The following is a 20788-nucleotide window of genomic DNA, read 5'->3' as shown; positions in this document are numbered from 1 at the left end:
ACTCTTGCTTTTCTGCTTTATTACCTTCGCCACCACCTCTACAACCCCTAACCACCAACATCTCTACTACCTCCACCACCATCATCACCACCACCACCACCATCACCTCCACCACCATCACCACCACCACCACCATCACCATCATCACCACCACCACCACCATCACCACCATCACCATCATCACCACCAGCATCACCATCATCACCACCACCACCATCACCATCATCACCACTACCACCATCACCACCATCACCGTCATCACCACCACCACCATCACCATCATCACCACTACCACCATCACCACCATCATCATCATCACCACTACCATACCAGTAGTTACTAGGGATTAATGTATATATATTTATCTGATATAAACAATATGACATAGTTTTTAAATTAATTGATACATATTTTCCTGTAGTGGAATTGAGGATACCTCCATCTAATGATACGATTTTATCATCGCAAACCATAATTCATCCAAAGAAATAATCGATAATGCTATTTAATTATTGCCATAAAGAGCAACTCAATAGCAAATGTTTCAAAGGTTTCCTCTGCAAGGTATTTTTCAGAACTTGAATGGATGATATAAACATTTCATACAGTTTCAGGAGGGCATATATATATCTAATAGCTCTGAGCAAAATCAAAAGAATGATACCCCTCAAAATCTCACTTCCCGTAAATATATTTTTTAACTTCCAGGAGATGATAGGTAAAAGCTGTTCTTAAGCATTTGCAATGCATATATTTTGTACACATATTCATGTGTGTATTTTGATTAATATTTTGTTGTAAAACTCGAATCTCAAATAAGTAGTACCATAGATCCTTGAATATATGAAGAATTTTTAGCCTGGTTTGGGATAAATAGAGGTGGTAAGAACAGCAATGTTACTGTGGTATTTCAAGCTGGAGACAATGTGGTAATTTAAGCTAGAAATAATGAATCTGAGTCATTATTTAGGATGGACTCTGTTATTTAATAGAGTCCAATTAGGATGAAGATACCAATCCTGCGTTCCCACTATTGTAATTGGGCTTCACAGAGTGGTATGGAGAGGGGTATAAATTACTCGCTCAGTAAGTGGGAGCTCATTTCATGAGTGAATTCATCCTGCTTTTCAGTCACATCAATGCTGCTGTCCTCAACCTACGAACACAATACAATGGATATATTTAGTCAAGTGGGTGTCTAGAGCTATGCCCTTGGACTCTGGCAACAGAGAAATGAGTTTGCCATTGAAACAGTGCGCAAATGTTAATATCCATTGTCAACAGTGTGTATGTATTTTGACTACAGGTTCCCAAAGCCTTTTTACATGTTCTATTTATAACTGTTGAAGCTTGCTCCCACCAGGGCACAAGGTAGAATAGTATGGCAGTGGGAAACTATAACAAAGACAGATGTCACCTGGATTTTTAAAAGAATTAGTAGTAGGAAACAAATGAATTAAAAGATGCCATTAAAAGTGAAAGTGGTTGGGGGCTGGGTGAAAAAAGTCAAAGGGATTAATTAAGATAGATACATGTATCTCACAGCAGCATGGTGCTGGCCGGGGGAAGGGGGGAGGGAGGCAGGAGAGGGCAAAAGAGGGTCTGAACTGAGACAGAAAGAGACTTTGCTTTGGGTAGTCACGTGCAGCATACAGGTGATGTTTTGTTGAGTTGTGCACTTCAAACCTGTATGGTTTTGTTAAGCAATGTCACCCCAATAAACTCCATTTTTTAAAAGTGCAACGTCGGGGTCAGTAGACTAAGGGTTATAAAAAGTAGAGATTAGAAATAAGAAAAGTAAATGGTGACTGTGGGCATCAGTGCTGCTTCTGATACCTCCTGAGCTCCTCAGGGTCTTCTCGGCTTGCAGCTGTTAGTAGCTTTCTTTGTGTGTTTAGTTCTAGTAGCTTTCTTTGTGTGCTTAGTTCCTGCACGGCCCAACTGGGAAATAAAGTAACAAAACATATGAACTGGCTTTTCAGAAAACACCAGCAATCCGCCAGAATGCTTATAAGAAGTTTAATTAAGAGGAGCGCCCGTGGGAAAGAGACAGTGCCTGGGCTCAGGTCTCTGAAGGTGAAGCTGACCGCTGGCCTGCAGTGCTGGGCGGGGGGCCGCCAAACGGGCACTGCCGGCGACAGGGTCGGGGTCCTGCCTTCCTGGAGAGCATCTGGCAGTCTGCCTCACTGTTTAAAATGTGCAAACTCTTCTTCCAGCAATTCAGGTTTCAGGGATTTGTATTGAGGAGCTATTTTTAAAAATCTTCAGAGCAAACGAGTTATTATATATGGAAAGTGTTTAAAACATTGCCCAGTAAGAGCCAACGTCTGGAAAAAAACCTAATGTCCATCAGTATACAGCTGGATGAAAACAGCTCATCAACAAGAACACTACCAGGCATTAAAAATTACGATGCAGCTCGACGTTTGCTGATACCAAAATATATCCATGACATATATTGAATGCAAAGAGCCAGTTAGCCAGCATGTGCTGTGGGTCTATTTCTGTAAAGTGACTGCGTGAAGCAGTTTCCCCAAATCGGATTATCTCTGGGCGGATGTTCTACATTATCCTTTACCCCTTTTTAATAGACTGATGATTTTAAGGTCACCATGTGTTAATGCTATGATCAGAAAATATAATACTATTATTATCCTAGAAAACTTTAAAATATATAACAACATGCATTTCAGGGTGGGGGTCAGAGCTTAACATATGATAAAAATTAACTATAATGTAAAAGGGAGTTTATTTTATATGCTATATATTCATACAGAGAAATCGCTAATGTCAAGAAATAGACACTTTCTGAAATTTGGCCTGAAATAAACAAAGCGTAGAAACTTCAAAGTGTTGGCAGAATGACTCAGTGAAAGTCGCCTTCAGTTCTCAGGAAATAATGTATTTTTATACTAACCTAAGGGTTAGTCAACAGACAAATGCACTACATGTGTTCTGCACATTCGACAATATTTCTACAAGTCATTTTATTCGTTCTGTAATTTTACCGGAAGAAGAAGTGCCAATTGTCACCTAGCGTTTGAATAAGCAAGATTGTCACGTTTCCTAAAGTGCTTTCTGAAAACCCTATTACACTTTACATTCCCGTCATAATAGAGGCTCTGTCATCACGCCTGCTTTGCTGCGCTCGGGTTATGTTGCAACTGCTTTGATTCGGGAAATACCTAGAATAAGTGATTTTATTCCCTCGCGTCATTTGTTCTGCTTATAGTCACTGACTACGTGCCATAATGATCAGCCGAATAATTCGTTTTCACTTGTCCTCAATCACCCAATGATGGGCCTGAAACAGATGCTATTAAGTGGGAACGGCGGCTCGGCTTTTCATTAGTGACCATAATAAAAGGAGAACTTGAATGTTCAGGTTACCTGTGATATATTTATATATATTAAAAAACCTCAGCAACTAACAGAAGAGGCATCAGCTCAGACTCAGGAGGAGTCATGTTTCCCAAGGTTAACAGTTTGTGTAGCTAAAATTTTTATAGTGCTTTTCTTCTTTATGCCAAGCTGCCTTCTCCACCAGACTCTAGATGTAGGCGTGCTTAGGACCCGCCCTGGGCATTCAGATTTTTATTTAAACTCTAATTCTGTGACTTTCATCCAGTCCTGCAGCTTTAAATACCATCTAAATGCGGAGGGCTCTAAATTTGTATCCCTAATGCTGTGCCCCAGAGTCTTGCGCCCGGCTGCCTCTTGGCATCTCATTGGCTGTCTCACTGGCATCTGGAAGTTCACACATCCGAACCCCAGTGCACATTCCCCGCCAGGCCTTCCCACCTCTGTCGTTCAGGGCCAGGCATCTCCATTCCCCCCCCCCACCATTCTACACCTAGTCCATCTGCCGGGCCAGACATTGTGCATCAGACTTGACCACTTCCATCTCTGCTGACCTGATTATTTCTCCCCTGGAATTCAGAAGTAGCCTCCTTACTGGTCTGCTCACTTCTCTCCTCATTTCAGCCCATTTTCTACTAAAAGCTCCCAGACTGCTGTCTTTAAAAATCAATGAAATGTCTTTTTGGGGTGATGGAAATGTTTTGGAGCTAGATAGACATGATGGTCGCACATCATTGGCAATATACTAAATGTCACCGATTTGTATGTGTTAAAATGGTTAATTGCGTGTTATACAAATTTCATTGTTATTCAAAAAAAGATTTTAAAAAGTTACCCTAGTAATTGAGTGACCAGTTGGGGATTTATCTTGTTTATGTTTTAGTGCTGTGGCTGTGCCAGGGAGGAATGAAGCATTATAAAACATGTTATGACAGTTACCTGCGTAATGATGTCCCACTGTACTTACAGATAAAAAGGAAACTTTTTAGCATGTGCCCCCTGCTTACACAGCCTATTCAGGGTTTCAGAAGGACACATGGGCACACTCCGCTAAGAATCTGGAGAGAGTTTAATGAAGGACTGCTTTCCCAAGGTGTGGGCAGAGCTAAGGGACTGAGCCTGCATGGTCAGGCAGCTGGTAACTGTCATCAGTGGAAACAGTGGAAGAAAACGGTATTTCCAGAGCCCAGGAGATCAGGAGAGTGGGTGCTCTCACCACAGAGGGTATCAGCCCAACAGGTGTAACTAATGCGGAGCCTGGGGAGCAGAAGCATCCCAGCTCTCTCTCCTCCTGCCCTCTCCTCTCCCACCAGTTCCTCCATTGGCTGAACCCAACTGCAAACTGGAGGGCTTGAGTGTCTGGAAGATTCAGCACAGGGCATAGTTTTTTTTCCAAGAGCAATGGGAGTCCACTCTACACTCAGTGTTAGCCATCATAATGCAGTAGAAATGCCTTGGATTTATAATGGAACATCACTTTTCCTGTCTAGACAACTAGAAACAAAAGCACAGGGGTTTCTCTTGAGTCTGAAGCTAGGAGAATGTCTATAATCCACTCTCTTCTTGAAGTCCTAATGTCATTTATACAGTTCTTGCTGAAAATTCAGCTAAGAGTGGAGGGTGGGGTGCCCATTATACTACCCAAACACTGTCTAGCCATACAGACCTTCCTTGAATTTTTCTAAATAGGTCATTCTCTCTGCCTGATTTGACTTTTGCAAGAGCTTTTGACATCCTGATCTCCGTAGCCCAACTAAAGCTCCTTGGGGCGGGAGACCACTGCTGACCCTTTTTCACCAGTGTCTCCCCAGCTGTGCAGAGGAACTGCACCAAAATTGTCCAGGGTTTATGGAATTAAATTCTTAGGTGAATTGCTCATGCTAAGAATGGAAATAGTTCTGCTAGATAATGAATATTGTATCTACTGAATGAATAAATGAATGATCAAATAAATGAACACATAAAGGATTGAATGAAGTTGTTGCGTCATGATGACATTCAAGTACAAAGATCTCCAATTATGAAGCTCACTAGTCACTTTCCTTTGGTCATAACAGATAGTTTTTCTGTGTTCATCAGAACAAGTCACCGTGGGAGAAGCTGACTCTGACAAACTCACTTAAATTTGCCAGGGCTGAGATATAAGAACTTCCACTGGTTCTTCACTCTGGCTAATTAAAACAAAAATACTGGTGTCAGGGCCCACCGCAGACCACTTACATCAGAATTTACAGAAATGGAGCCTGTGCAGAGGTATTTTTCTTAATTTCCCCATGGCTGATAGGATAATCTAGTGTAAAATGATGACTGTCCAAATGATAAGTATCCTTTTGATTGTTGAGAAGTGTATTTTTTATTCAATTAACATTTTAGGGAGCATCTACTCTACAACTGGACCTGTGGACATTAGCACTATCGCCTGTTACCTATTCATATCTGCAAGCCTTTGCTCTCTCTGGATGCCTCAGTGCTTCACTCCCATTCCCTGGCTAATTCTTCTCATCCCTCAAGGGCCAACCAAAGACCCCCTTGTCCCATATGGCCTCCTGTGATCTCCTCCATTGGTGATCTTTTGTTACCTGAATGTCATGGCACATCATCTCTAACAGTTAATGGATTCTGTCATATACAGCCCTATACTATAAATTTTATCTTTCATTACACAAAGACATGTTTTATCTCCCCAAGTAGATTCTCCTTAATTTTCTATATATTACCCAGAGTGCCTAGCAATACTTTGTTTTCATAGGCACTCACAAAATATCTGCTGAAAATTTAAAACCATAAAAATGGCACAAGGAAAGGGAAGTTTCCCTAAATCTCTGATTTGAGTAACAGATTAGCCTGGGGAATATGAGGGGAAGAAAATATGCAAAGCAAATGTTCACATTTGGAGTTGTTATGAAAATGAAACTCAGAAATATAACTTTGAGAATGATCACCAGAGATTATAGTTGAATCTTCTTCATGCTCTTATCTACTGTTGTTATATTTTCCATGAAAAATAAACCTCTGAATAGACTGTCTCTAAGAGACAAGATAATTTGGAGTGTGAGAGCCTGTATTTATATCCCAGCTTTGTCTCTTTTGTTTGTTACCTGTCCTTGGGAGAGTTTTGTAACCTCTTAAATCTTTAATCATGAATCTGTAAAATGAACTCAATGGCAGCACCTTTCTCCCAGGGTTGGGGTAGGGATTTAGTAAAACAGTGCATGTGACACAGTAATAACTCAGTAAATGAGGATTATGATCACCATTGGTTTTATTATAGCAGAGTGACAGAATCAGGCAATTTTGACTTAACTGAAAATAAGACCTAGTTTGGAAATCAGTGTGGTGGCTAGAGGAAGAATTTAGTCTTAAAATTACCCTGCATCTCAAACTGGTTTTTCTTCAGCATTCTCTATGGAAGATTATGGCTGTGTATTTTTTTAATCGAGGTCAGCAGAATTAAATATTTGCAAGAAAAATGTATTTGTAAAAGGTGTTTCAAAACTGAATGTTCTTCGTTCTATGAATTCAAATGACTTCTTGAAATTTATCAAGCTACCTGACCTGGGGTTGAAAAGAGACTGGCAACAGATGACAATCAGAACATTCTCCTGTGCTCACCTACACTGAGCTTCAAAGCACTGCCAGGCACGTCCGCTCCCTCCAAGTTCACGTAGCAAATTCACGTGCCTGATGTTTGCCTGATTGTTCACGTGTCCTAGTTAGACTCTTGCCTGACCTTCATTTTCACGTACAAGGGAAAGGCCATTGCATGAGTGGCTCAGCATCCCTATGTCTCAGTTTTCTCATCTGGAATGGAAGGGTGGAAGCTTTACATGGGTTAATGCGTGCAAGGTGATTAGCAGAGATCCCAGTGCACAAGAACTCATCCCAAAGATGTTACATATTTTGGGATTTTTTTTTTCCCCAGTGTGATCTTATTTTGGATTCCCAGTGAAGATTTGAGGTCCTCGATCCAACAACTTCATTCATTCATTTGTTTATTCATTGGATTGTTCATCCATTCAGTAAGCCCCTAGGTGAGGGCTGAGTGAGCACCTCAGACTCTGGTTCCCAGCTGTCACACTTCGCTCTGCCACCATGTCTTCATCAAGGCTGCTTTTCTTTGAGAGCCATAGGGACCGAGGGTACACTTTAAAATGGCCCCCGTACAGAAGAGTGTCCCCAGCTGTCCTCTTTTCAGGGGTTCTTAGCTAAGGGTGCTCCAACAAACTCAGTTTGAGTCCTGATGTTGACTCCCATGGGAGGAATGAGGAGAATGCACTACCTGGAGCCTAAGGAAGAAACCCCCAAGGGGAACCCTCCCTGTCTCCATACAAGGTTACACATGGGCCTCCTCCCCTCAGCCCATCCAGAGGTCCGCAGTGGCAGCTTGAGCCCTATGACTAGTGTGTGGGCTGTGTACCTTCTGGGTTATAGTACTTAGTAGAGCTGCAAACAGCTTAACGCCCATTATTGCTCACACTAAGTCATGATTATGGTCAACGGATGCCCTGCAGGTTCAGGCACTTTCCAGGCTCTGTGTTTACCAGAGATGAAGTTAGCTATTGACTAATAATTCACGTGATTGGTCACCTGCCAGCTCCCTCAAAGACCACCAGGAAAACCTGTAGATCTAGCTAAGTATTAGACTTAAGTAAGGGAGTACTACCTTGAAAGAGACAATGGTGTTAGTAGGAAAAATTGGGCAGGGTATTTATAAGGCCATGGGTCCTTGGCTGGGTGATTTTAAGGTGGGTATTGCAATATAGGAAACCATTGGGATGCGGCAGAGTTTATAACGTACTAGCTGTGGATCCGTGGAACAGTGAGGCAGGAGATTTGACATGCGTTCTGATGAACAGGCTTACTTTTGGGAAGCAAGCTGATTAATTCACAGTCTGAACTTCAGAGGCAGGTGTTTCCTGGAGCAAACAGATTAGTTTGTCCCAGTATCATTTAACCCAAGGCCAGAAACTATGGTGACTTCACCTTTCATGCTTATTTGTTTAAAATCATCAGATAATGGGAATGTTTGTCTTTGAATCTCTATCTATCTATGTCTCTCCCTACTCCCACCCATCATTTATGAAAGGAGCAAACTTAAGTTACTTTACTTAATACATATAATTCAGGAGGCACAAAACTACAGAGAAACACAACCAAAGTATAAGCAAATCATTTTTATTAGCACATATGAGAATATGACAATTTTCAGATCAGAGGACATAACCTTTAACTTCAGTCACTTTTAGGAAGAGTTTCCATATATTATAAAACTCAATGTGGTGCTTTGGTGACATTTTTTCAAGGTTCTGGAATGCCCAAGGTCATTGAGGAAAACTGTAGTTTCAAGCAAACCCAATTTTATCTTCCTAACTGTTGATCTCCTGGGAATTGAGAAATACAGAATCCCATGTTTCATTTATAAAATGCTGTGGTCAAACACAAACCCGTGACTTTCACACATGGTTACTATTCGACACTGACATCTCAGTAGGGGAGGAAAAAAAAAGTTTTCCTCTCCCCATCTCAGGTTCTCCAGCTGGGGTCCAGGCAAAAGACAAATTAACACGAGAAAAACAAGTTCATTGGCACGTTCATCGCTCATACACGGGGGTACCCAGTGAAGAGTCACCCAGAGTTGTGGCTGGATTTAGGCTTGTATGTCAGTTGAAGCTAGTTATGGGAAGGCAGCTGGGAAGTATGGTAAATAGATTGTTTAGTAACGTTTGTTATGCATATTTAAGTCAAGAAAGAGAGACACCCTCTGGGTTGCTTAGTTGTTTAGAGCATCATCCTGATACCCCAAGGTTGAGGGTTCCATCCCTGGTCAGGGCACATAGAAGAGTCAACAAATGAATGCATAAATAAGTAGAAACACAAATCTCTGTCTCTCCCTCTCCTCTCCCTCTCTCTCTCCATTCCTCTCTCTCTAAAATCACAAATAAAATTGTTTTTAATTGTACAAAAGGACAACCTGTACCCTGTTTTTAGAGCTTTTCCTGCCTCTGTTAGCTCAAAATTACCCATAAACTAGAGGCATATTTGGGGGTGGCTGGTACCCTTCACATGCAAATTGATTTTAATACAATTTGTTTTTTTAAAAATTACCATGGGACAAGCTTTCTCTCTAAGATAAGAACTGAGTTGCCTTGTTTGGATTGAAACAAGCCTTGTTTCTCATAACTGCAATCTGGCCTGATAGCCTGTATTACAAGAATTTGAAAGAAAAATTCTAATGAAACTAGAATCTTCAGGCTCCAACTTAGAATGGAAGAGCGATCAGGGACACACCTGAGTTTTGATTCTTCAAAAAAAAGTCATCCTCTTTTGTCTATAAATTTACCTAGTTTTAAATTAAATTCACTTGGGCCCTGAAAACAACAGTGAAGACCATTTTTTTAAGTACTAATAAAAAGTGTAAGCGACTATGAGCCTCTTGCTTATACTAATCTGTACCAGCCTCGTCTAAACTCCTGATGTTTGCCATCAGAGCGTTGTGGGACCAGTTTTGGCTTTGGAACAAGGCAGCATCTCACCATGGCTGTATCTTGTAACAGAACTGTGTAAAAATTTCAAGAATTGAAGTGTCTCATGGAGGCCCAAATTCAAATTCAGCATAAACCAGAATTTGTCTGGTGTGTTAACAAAGATCTGATTTGCTTTCCAATGTAAAGACCAACTCACTCTTCATCCATTCTGGAGTTAACCAGCTTCTGTCTGTATTTCTAGTGGGGCGACAGTTTACAGTTACTGACTGTGACGATCCAATTCTCCTCCAGCTTACTCCACACATTTGTCAGCCCTGAAGCACTTTCGTAGCCATCTCAGTGAGACTCTCTATTTAGGAGGATTCAGTGAGTCAGATTCCAAAAGGACTGACCTTCGCCTAAGTCCCAGGGTCACTGCAGTTTCCTCCGCTGGAATATCGAAGCGGAGAACTCAGAGGTCATTGGTTCTGCGCAGCCCATCCCTTGCCCATCTTAGGCTCTGCAGCTGGGGTCCTGCAGTTCAGACAGGCAAAAGACAACGAGAAAAACAGGCAGAAGTTCATGGGCACGTTCATCGCTCATACACGGGAGCACCCAGGGAGAGTCACCCAGAGCAGTCATCAATAAAGCTTTCCAGGAAACCCTGTCTTCCTGGGAGGTTCTCAGGAAGTTCTTTTCCTCGCAGCACCCCAAGAACTACACTTCCACTGATAACAGAATGATGGATATTGTGACAGAGCCTTAATGGATTTTATCAATAGAACATCAGTATTTCTAGCATGTATGTCAGGAAAATAAAGTCTATGTTAAAATCTGAAGCTTTGTCTTACTTTTGTAAACCTTCCCTCGAGAGCAATTCATTCTTTGACAAAAGTGATCCCACCACAATTTAAAATAAATCTAAATTAAGACCACTTATCCAGTCTGTGGTATGCAAATATTTTCTCCCATCCCATACGTTGCCTTTTCATTTTGCTGGTTGTTTCTTTTGCAGGGCAGAAGCTTTTTAATTCAATGTAGTTCCACTTGTTGATCTTGCTTTGAACTATCCATTATTGTATCAACATTTTGGTAAACTTTATCATCAAATCAAGATCAACAGTTTTATTTTTAAAAACATTAAATCAGTATAGTGTGTGAATCTTTTTGAAGTTATCACATACACCATCTGGAAAGGTTCTCAAAACAATCCTAATTTACAATCGCACTTTGAGTATCATGACTTCTCAGGGACAGGCTGGGAGTATTTATGTGATGCATTCAAATACACACATGCACACACACACATGCACACACACATAAACACAGGTGCAAACACGCCTGTTCACAGTACACATTTCCACGTGCCCATACATATACTTGTGAATACACTTGCACGTATGCATGAGTGCACACTCATCTTACATGCATATACTTACATGTACACTCACAAGCATATGCATATGTATCCATTCACTGTGCACATGTGCACACATGCACTTTGCATGAGTTCAGGATGTCATGAGCCTCCATATTTTGATAAGTTGCACTCTACCCACCCCTGACTCAAGGTGTAAATGGGTGGGAATGGAGAAGGTGATGATGGGCATCCCCTAAATCCCATCCCACTCCCACCCCCAACCAGGGCTGACCTGGACTTTTTAAAAAATAAACGTGCATGTCCCCATTCTTCTCTCCCTTCCCCAGGTTCACAAACTTCCACTTTCAGAGGAAAATAAATGATAGATTTGTTTAAAATAAATCTTCATGTATACATTAAGTTAATTTTTAATTAATTTAAAAAATTTTTAAACATTGATTTAAAATGAATTCAACCCAACTTTTCTTTGGTTTGAGCTTCACCCATGTTCAGGGATTTACTTTTAGGTCTAAAGATTAATAGCAACTGAGAGGGTCATAGGAAAGTCTTGCATAGCCACAGGCAATGCTTGATTTTACCGTGAGTTAAGACTTGCAATTATTAAAATACTTCCTTTTGTCAATCTGAGTTTCTTTTTTTCTTGATAATCTGCATCTCTTTTTAGGAAAAAAAAACCCACAATCACCCTCTATTAAAACAAAGTAAAGAAGCCAATAAAAGTAATTAAGATTTTATTAAAGAAATTTTAATAAACCAATTACTGCTCATGAATATGGATAATCTCAAGGAAAAGAGCCACCCTGTGCCTGAAATTAAAATAAACTATATTTGAAATAATTAGTTATTTAAATGTCTTCTCAACTAAACCTACTGTCAGAATTATATTTGGAAACAGTAATAATTTTATACTGATAAAGGATAGCTATTGAATACATATAATTTAAGGAAAGATGCCATAAAACAATTTTATTAGAGATTATAATCTGGAAGATATTAGCGTATTTTCATCAGGTAAATTAAAATTTGCTAGTGACCATCAACCAAAATGCTAAAACATTTTTATTTTACTTCCAGATAAGAATAAATGGGGTAGCTCGCTATGCCTGCTGAATACCACTGTGAATTCAATTTATTTCACAGTTTTTCCACGAATTGGTTTTTTGTATTGCCTTGGCTAATTTGAATTATGAGGGAGTTAATATAAGAAAATTACCCAAATGAAGCACTGGAGATAAGCCTTCTAATGCTAAACTGATTAATGCCGTTTAGTGATATAATTTTTTTCTACTAGCTAAATGTAGAATTTCTGTAGAGTCAAGGGTTATAACCCATTGAAATGACATTTTTGTATTCCTATTTGGATTTATTATTTGTAACATTACATCTTGCATCTACTATTTTATTCTTTCAAGTTGTTACTTCATTTTGCCAGTACTATCATACATAAAGGATGTTTGATGCTAGAAGCACGACATCCTGTAAGGTTCATGTTATCCATTTGTTAATTCTTGTACTTACTTGCATCTGTTTGCTGAGCACCTACTGTGTGACAGAGCATGGTCCATGTGCTGTATGTGTTCTGTATGCTGTGAGCGCTCGGACAGGGTCCTTGCTTTCATTTCATGGCTGGGACCTTGTGAGGAAGGACAGTGAGTGAATGACAGAAAATCAGGTGATGAAAAGGCAGAGGAAGTATGTGTTAGTGATGAGGTCTCTGCTGAAAATTAAACTAGGAGATCTGGTAGCAAGTGTCTGGGACAGTACTTTAGACTCATCCAGAAAAGTTTCTCTGAGTTTGGCACGTTGAAGGTGCCAGGTGAGCCGTAAGAAGGGTCAACCTTGGAAAGTCCTGGAGGGGAATGTTCGGGAAATAGAGCATCGAGCCCAGGAGGTCTGTGTTACGGAGGAGCTTGTGTGATCAAGGAGAGGAAATGAGGCCCTGATGGCTAGAGCGTGATGCCTAGAGTCACGGTAATGGAAGGGCCATGAGGGCATTCGCTGGTGCGCCCACTGCATCGAACAGAACCTGCCGCACAGCAGGTCCTTAGTGTGCACGGAGTGAACAAAGGGGCGATGAAAGGATCTGATCGAAGGTAAATTTAGAGGTTTAGGGAAAGGCCTGATCATGAAGCTACAATTAGAGGTTTAATTTTATTTTAAGCGTGACAGAATACTTTAAGAGGATGTGTGGTAGACTGAATAATGGCCCCCTGAGGACGTCCTAATTCTCAGATTCTGTGAATGTTTTCTTACATAGTAAAAGGGAACTTGCACGTGGGATCAAGTGAAGGATCTTGAGATGAGGAGGTTGTCCTGGGTTATCCAGGTGGGCTCAGTGTAATCACAAGTGTCCTTATAACAGGATCAGGATCAGAGAAGGAGACTGATAATAGATGCTGAGGTCAAAGCAATGCCAACCTCAAGCCAAGGAACCCAGGCAGCCTTTAGAAGCTTAAAAAGACAAGGGCACTCTCCCTTAGTGCCTCCGGAAGGAGCGCAGCCCTGCTGTTCCATTTTAGACTCAGACCTCCAGGATGGTACGATAGTAAATCTGTGTTGTTTTAAGCCACTACACTTGTGGTAACTTGTTACAGCAGCAATGGGAAACTAATACAGGATTATTCCAAATTAAAGAAAGTGTTTAGCCATGTATAACTTTCAAACATGAAGAAGGATACATTTTTAAAAGTTGGAAATCGTTTGCAATCTAAATTAAATTTATTTTAAATTTAGTTACACAGTTGACTGTAACTGTGTAACTGTTGGCTGGAGGCCTCAGTTCTTAGCCACATGGGCCCATCCATAGGGCTGCTTTGGGTTTTCACAGCACGACAACAGGCTTCCTTCAGTCAGGTCATTTGAGACAGCCTGGAGGATGCCACAGTACCTTTTGTATGACCTAGTCTCAGAAGCCACTCACAGTCACCTCCACCATATTCTGTTGCTCAGAGTGAATCACTCATTCCATTTGAAAGGAATGTCAGAAATGTTTGGGCATTTAGACCAGCACAGAAGAAAGAGATATGAGTGAAGACAAATTTGAGCAAAACACCTATTTCTTGTTTGTTCACAGAGAATGTCTAATTATGTTCATTTTTGTCCTAATCTCCTAATCTCTCTCCCTTTGGCCAGGACTAATGGCCTGTGTGTGTGTGTCTTCAGCAAGACAGATGTGGAGTTCCCAGCTGTTTCCCACTTTTGACTCCTACCAGACATGTCTACCTTTATCTCAAATGTCCCCAGAGGCTGCTGATTATACACTCAAGCTTATCTCTGGTGTCCACATAATCTAACCAAGATTCAAAGTTTTGAGGGCCCCCTGCAACTAGTTTGCTGAATTCTGCCACATGACATCCACTTTGCCAAGTCCTCATCGAAACAGAGGTGGAAAGGCTGCCTGGGATCAGAGACCCATTATAGTTCTCATAGGCGCAGGAAGCACTGTGCGCTGCAGATAGAAATTAAGATGGAAAGTTCGGAGGTGTGGGTCAGGCATTCGGATAAGTTCATTGGAATGTGAAGCACAGATGGAGCCAGCCGGGAAGGTGGAATGAATGTGAACCAGGAAACATCTGTGCCAGCACAATTCTGAATTGGGTTACACTACTTAATGAATTAATGAGAAAGGAAAGGAGAGAAAAGCCCAATAAAGACTTACTTTGGATCCCATCTTCTTTTCCAACTTTTCTCTTGTAAGATATTAGATTAGGCCTTCACTTTTTTTTTTTTTTTTTAATTTTCCCCTCTTCTGACCTCTTTTCTGATTGTTAGGAAACAGTAAAAATTACGGTATTATCATAAAATGCCTTTATATTCTTTAAATTTGTTGCATGTAAAAATACAAAAGTTTCTTTTACTATTTAGTTTTTAGAGGAAGTATGCTTTATAGCACAGCATGTCAACAATATTGTAAAACATTTACAAACCTCAATTTTCATGTATTGGTATTTTGAAATCAGGATTTGGGAATGAAAAAAGAATTTCTTTTTGTTTCTGTATGTTTGCATTCTATAGTTAGAAGAACAGACTCAGCCTCGTTAATGTGATGTTTTACAGTTATCCTCAAATTGTAGGGTAGATATTAATTTCATTTTAATGTAATTTTTAAAACTGAAAAGCTAATTATTTTACTTAAAAAAAGAATATTTTTGTGAGACTGCAAATGAACAAAGGTAATCATTTTGATTACCCAAAATTTCATAAAACATTTCTTAATGGGTTGAATAAAGAAACAGGTTCATATATTATTTAAAACAAAATAAATGTGCATGATAATATTTCTAGTATCTCAAATCAGTCCAAATCCCAATATATTTTTTAGCACCTTCTGTGCACTGTTGAGAATTTTTCGTATGCTCAGCTCTTCCCTATAGGACAAAGCAGCCATAGACAATATGTAAATGAACAGGCATGACTGTGTTCCCATAAAACTTTATTTACAAAAGACAGGCAGGCCAGAATTGCCCTCAAGCCAGCCCCCTATGCTAAAGGATTGACTGGTACATACAAGGCACTATTTTGTTTCCTTTGCATTTACTTAACTAAAATGCCCAGCAGATGTTACTTTGAAAAATGGTTGGATGAGTTTGTCTCTAAAGTCACATTTTTGTAGAATTGATCTAAAACTGTTAACTACTTTAGTTGTTAACAGTCTAACATTATTGACTTTCAGTTTAGTGTTATTAATGTGCTTTGATAGTTCAATATGCGCACTCAAGGAACCAGCAAAGCAAATTTCAGAAATATATGGTCTGTTCATTATGAGTAGAAAAAGTACAATCTCATGTTTAAAATTATTGAAAACTTATTAAACAAGTAAGTTCAAAGTTGTGTTTCTGAAGGCAACCATGCGTTTTATCCCCAGTATCTGCAATGATGATGCCTGTTAGATTAGTCTGGAGGGAGAATGCAGTCTTTTTATAGGAAAATGGAATAGCACTTTCTGTGTCTTTTACCTAAATGTAAACTGTTTTGAACAACAAAAAGAATAATTATTTTGAAGGCATTTTCAAATGATATTATAATATATACATATATATATATGCAGTACCTATGACTTTTCTAAGATTAATCTCATTTTAAAGTCTCTTTAAAAAATATTTGGAAGCCTGAAACATTTCTTCTGTCCAAAAATGTTTTCTTTGGCTCTGCCTTCATCATTACTGTTATACTCTGTCCTTGGCAGACACGCCCTCCGCTTTCTACTGCCCTTTGTCGTTATATAAGAAATAACAATCTGTAGGTCCTCCTTGAGCACTGCTTTCAGAGAAAAGCTGACAAAACTGTCACAAGTGACAGGAAATTTGAATTTCTTGTTGAGCCTTTTGTCATCAGACCTGATTCAGGATTCTCATAAGGTCCTTTGTGATGGTGGCCGGTTCCCCATGGAAGCTAAGTGAATCGAATAGACCACGTGTGCATAGGGAGGTCTTGGATAAAACTAGCATGGCCTAGTAGCCCATTTCAGACAACTTTCACTGCTCTTTGGTCTTGGTTAGAATTTGGGTACCTGGGTCCATTGTATTGGTATCTCAATTCAGTCAGATCTCTCAACCTTGGTTGGTCTCCATGATGAAACAAAGATAATCATGTCACAGTTTTTCTGCCCACTTGTCAGATATTCACAGCACTCTTTTTTTAAAAATATGTTTTTAATGAATTCAGAAAGAGGAAACATCAATGATGAGAGAGAATCATCAATTGGCTGCCTCCTGCACGCCCCCTACTGGGGACCAAGCCTGCAGCCCAGACGTGTGTCCTGACAGGGAATCAACCCGCGACCTCCTAGTTCATGGGTCGAGGCTCAGCTACTGAGCCACGGCAGCCGGGCTTCACAAAACTCTTTTAATGGGTTCACATAGATGTTCTAAAATTAAAGGTGTGCTCTAGGACACGTGCTCACGCTATCTTAATCCCTCTGCTCGTGCTGTTAACCTGATTAGGGACACAGTTTTGAGATGAAAAAAACAATGCCCATCCAAAAGCTCTGTTTGTGTCTATCTTGCAGGAGTCCTTTGGAACCTCTCATCCTGTGATGCTCTCAAAATGCCAATCATACAGGACACCCTGGCGGTGTTGACCAACGCCGTGATTATTCCCCATTCGGGCTGGGAAAATTCACCTCTTCAGGACGACCGAAAAATACAACTGCATTCCTCACAGGTGCTGCGAAATGCCACTGGATGCCTAAGGTGAGTCCTATGTCATTGCCACCTCCTGCTGTTCTCATACGCTCTCTCTGTTTCTGTAACTGTAATTACTGTTTTCCTAAAGATCAGAATGTGTGGAAAGATGACTGTTGATATGGCAGTGGAGTATGAGAAGTTAGTAAAAACATTTCTAATGAGGTACTAAAGAGGTCTAGGCATCTCCCACTATCCTGTACCTACACCAGTATTCAACTTATTTAACATGTTTTCTTAGGTCTTGGGCAAAAAATAAACATTTTCATTTCAACCAAAAACAGTTCATTTTCTATGATTTTCTCTGGATAGGAAAACAGAATTTTCCAGTAATTTCTTATGACATATCATGTACATAGAATACCTCGGCTGGCCAGTTGGTTGGGGGAGGGTCCATGACAGATGCATAAGGATCTGGTTAACTGTTGCCAGTAGCTTTTTTAAAATTTTCTCTGTGATTGCAAGAACCTATAATTCTTAGAATAGCTCTTTAATAAGGCCTGTTGTATGAATTTTTTTAAATAATAAATGTGCTGTGATTTTCTCCCAATGCACTTTCACAAAAATCATTTCCCAGAAACCTCTCAAGATATCTTTGAATCATCCTTATGTTTGTTTAATTTTTGCTCTTAGAAAAAAAACCCTAATAATCAAGTTTTTCCAAACTCCAGAAACTATACTCCCAAGGATCTTGCATTGTGGACCAGAGTTGGAAATCTCTGCTGGATAAAGTTAATGATGGGGTGGGTGCAAAAGGTGCCTAAAATACCTAAGTCAAATAATCTATATTTCAAAAGTAAAATGTACAGGATTGCTTTTGCCAGGCTGCCTCAGAGCTGCCATTTCTCCTACAGTCGATTGGTTTCTAGGTGCAAAAACCCGTCTCTACTGAGAAGGAACAGAATCACCTTGGTGACATTAATAATAATTACCTCATGAATATTAATAACGGCGCTTTCAGCCTCTAGTCTTGAGAGGGATGTGTGTGCTTGTGTGAAGTCTGCATGCATAAAGGGAGATAAAGAGAGTCTGTCTCCATAAACATCGATGTGCATTCATGGGCAGGAATAGGAAATCCTCTGACGATTTTGTTTCCCCTCAAGGTCACAAAATAATGATCTTTTGACACGGTTTCTCTGGATAGGCTCCATCAAAAGCCAAATGTACAGTTCTCCAAACCCCCTGTTGAGCCATCTATTTTATAATCTCTTAAAGTCTATTACCTTCCTGAAGCCTCCTGTGTCAGCATAAGAAATCAAACTCTCCCAAAGCTAAAACTGTGGGCACTCTATCCCTTTATACCTGATTTTTCTATTTTAGTTATTTGCAACTATTAAAATAATTTTTTCCTGCAGAGCATCTTTCACTTGTAAAGACTGCCATCGTGCCTAACAAAGATCATGGAAGGAAGTCTCTTAGAATCAACTGTAGAAGTAGTCAACAAAAACCCGCTTAGCTCCATCAGTTAAAATCCGCCCTGAATAATATAGTACCATAATTACATATGCATGATGTTTGAGCTAAGGACGTAGGCCACTGCCATTGTGAGCATACATTCAGTATCATTAGATGAAAAGTCAGATGAAGAGCTAGACCAGTGTGGGTTCATGGGTCCCTTTTGTAGGTCATCTAGCTGAGCTTGGGTCTGGGATGTGACCTAGAGCAGAGAGATCAGAGTGGGATGGCTGTCCACTCCTCTCCATTCATACACAAGTGCTGCTTCTGCAGCTGGCTGGGAGTGACCACGTCATAGGAAGCAAAAACAGGACATCGGATTTAGAAGGGTTTCATAGAACCGCATTGACTTTCCTTCATCCAGACACAACCAGGTGTAGGGTTTTCCCACTTTTCTTAGTTTAACACATGAGCAGCAAAGCCAAACACACCAGTGTACAGTGAATATTTCACTCTTCCTTAATTTAATGTCTGCCCTTCTACAGAAAGAAATATAATTTTCCCTCTCTTATATGAAGGTGTTCAGAAGGCTAGCCTGGGAGAGGGTGACTAAATTAGCCAGTATGGTCAAAAAAGTCTTCAAGAATCAGGGGATATTGGGGCCAAACCGAGAAAGAACTTCACCAGTCAATACAGTGGGAGAGCACTGTGGCCAGAAAGAGTGGCAGGCAGGTTCTGACGCAGAAAGGGGGGATCCAGGATCTGTAGGTGGCCTGGGACCCTAGGGGCCTTCAGGAAATGCAGTTGGCATGGTTGTTCCATTCCAAGTAATGAAGGGCCTTCAAAGCAGAAGTAAGGAACATTGACCCAAGTCTATAGGAGTAGAAAGCTATGGTGAATCTTGACCAAGAGAACACAATGGTCAGCTGTGTGTGGGAGCAGTTATGCAAGACAGAGTAGGGGCAGGTGGGGAGAAGTGACAGTAAGAGTGGGGCTGTGAATTTACCAGGAATACCCTGTATGCCTGATTTTTAAGATACATCCTGTGGACAATAGTGAATATCAATGTTTTCTTCCACTTGATTAAATTTAACTGTCACTGATCTGTAGCTTTGTACTATTTCCATAGGTCTTTACATGAAATACGCCTAACCTACCAAACATCATAGCTTAGCCTAGCCCACCTTCAACATGCTCAGGACATTTACGTTAGCCTACCACTAGGCAGTTACCTTGAGTTTCATCTCAAGAGTAATTGCTTTTCTATTCTTTCTCACCAGAAGCAAGAGACACAGATGGGAATTTTGTAGACATGATGGGATGCAAAATCACAAAATACAATTTCTAAAAAGTGCTACCCACACTATACACTGTAGAGTATCTGTTGTTTACCCTGGTGATTGCGGAGTTGGAGCTGTGGCTCACTGCTGCTGCCCAGCATCACGAGAGAGGTGGTGTACCGCATGCCACAAATTCAAAATTTGAAGTACAGTTTTGATTGAATGCATATAGCTTTTGAACCAACATAAAGTCAAAATATCATAAATTAGAACATTGTAAGTCGGGACTGTCAGTACATTGTTTATTCTTGAATTTATTATACGTTCAATTGCACATGTCTAGCAAATTATGAAGCCAGTACTTGCACCCACACCCTGACTCCTGATCCAGACTATCCCCACTACACCCCACAGAAGGGAAAAGATGTTATGAGATGGGATGCACAGCTCCCTGCTGTCCCACAGCCTACGAATGGACAGCACTCTTCATGTTAGTTGCTTTAATTTGCTTCTTGACATTTACTGAGCAGCATCCACTCACTCAGCATACCTTTTGCCTTTGATTGCCCCTGTCTTCTCCCTCCCCCTCCTTGCCCCTGTCTTCTCCCTCCTCCCTTCCCTTCTGCTATCCTAAGGCCTCAAGTATGGAGTGGGCAGGCGTCCAGGTTAGTCATGTACCCCATGGGCAAGTCCTTCTCTCCAGTAATGTCTTAATTCTCAATTTAG

The 20788-nt window shown here is 40.4% G+C and overlaps 1 protein-coding gene across 3 annotated transcripts in view; it reads left to right on the top strand.

Moving 5' to 3' along the window:
- CTNND2 (catenin delta 2) overlaps window positions 1–20788 on the top strand; it is a 688120-nt gene that overhangs the window by 538298 nt on the left and 129034 nt on the right. For all 3 annotated transcript variants that reach the window (XM_081131846.1, XM_081131845.1, XM_081131844.1), the window contains one exon: window positions 17213–17396. In XM_081131846.1, coding sequence (XP_080987972.1) covers window positions 17213–17396 — 184 coding nt within the window. The remainder of the gene's footprint in view (window positions 1–17212; window positions 17397–20788) is intronic.

Source organism: Miniopterus schreibersii (assembly GCF_964146895.1).
Source record: "Miniopterus schreibersii genome assembly, chromosome: 3".
Lineage (NCBI taxonomy): Eukaryota > Metazoa > Chordata > Mammalia > Chiroptera > Miniopteridae > Miniopterus > Miniopterus schreibersii.
Note: the sequence above shows the minus strand (reverse complement) of the source record. Positions and strands in the feature narration are given on the sequence as shown.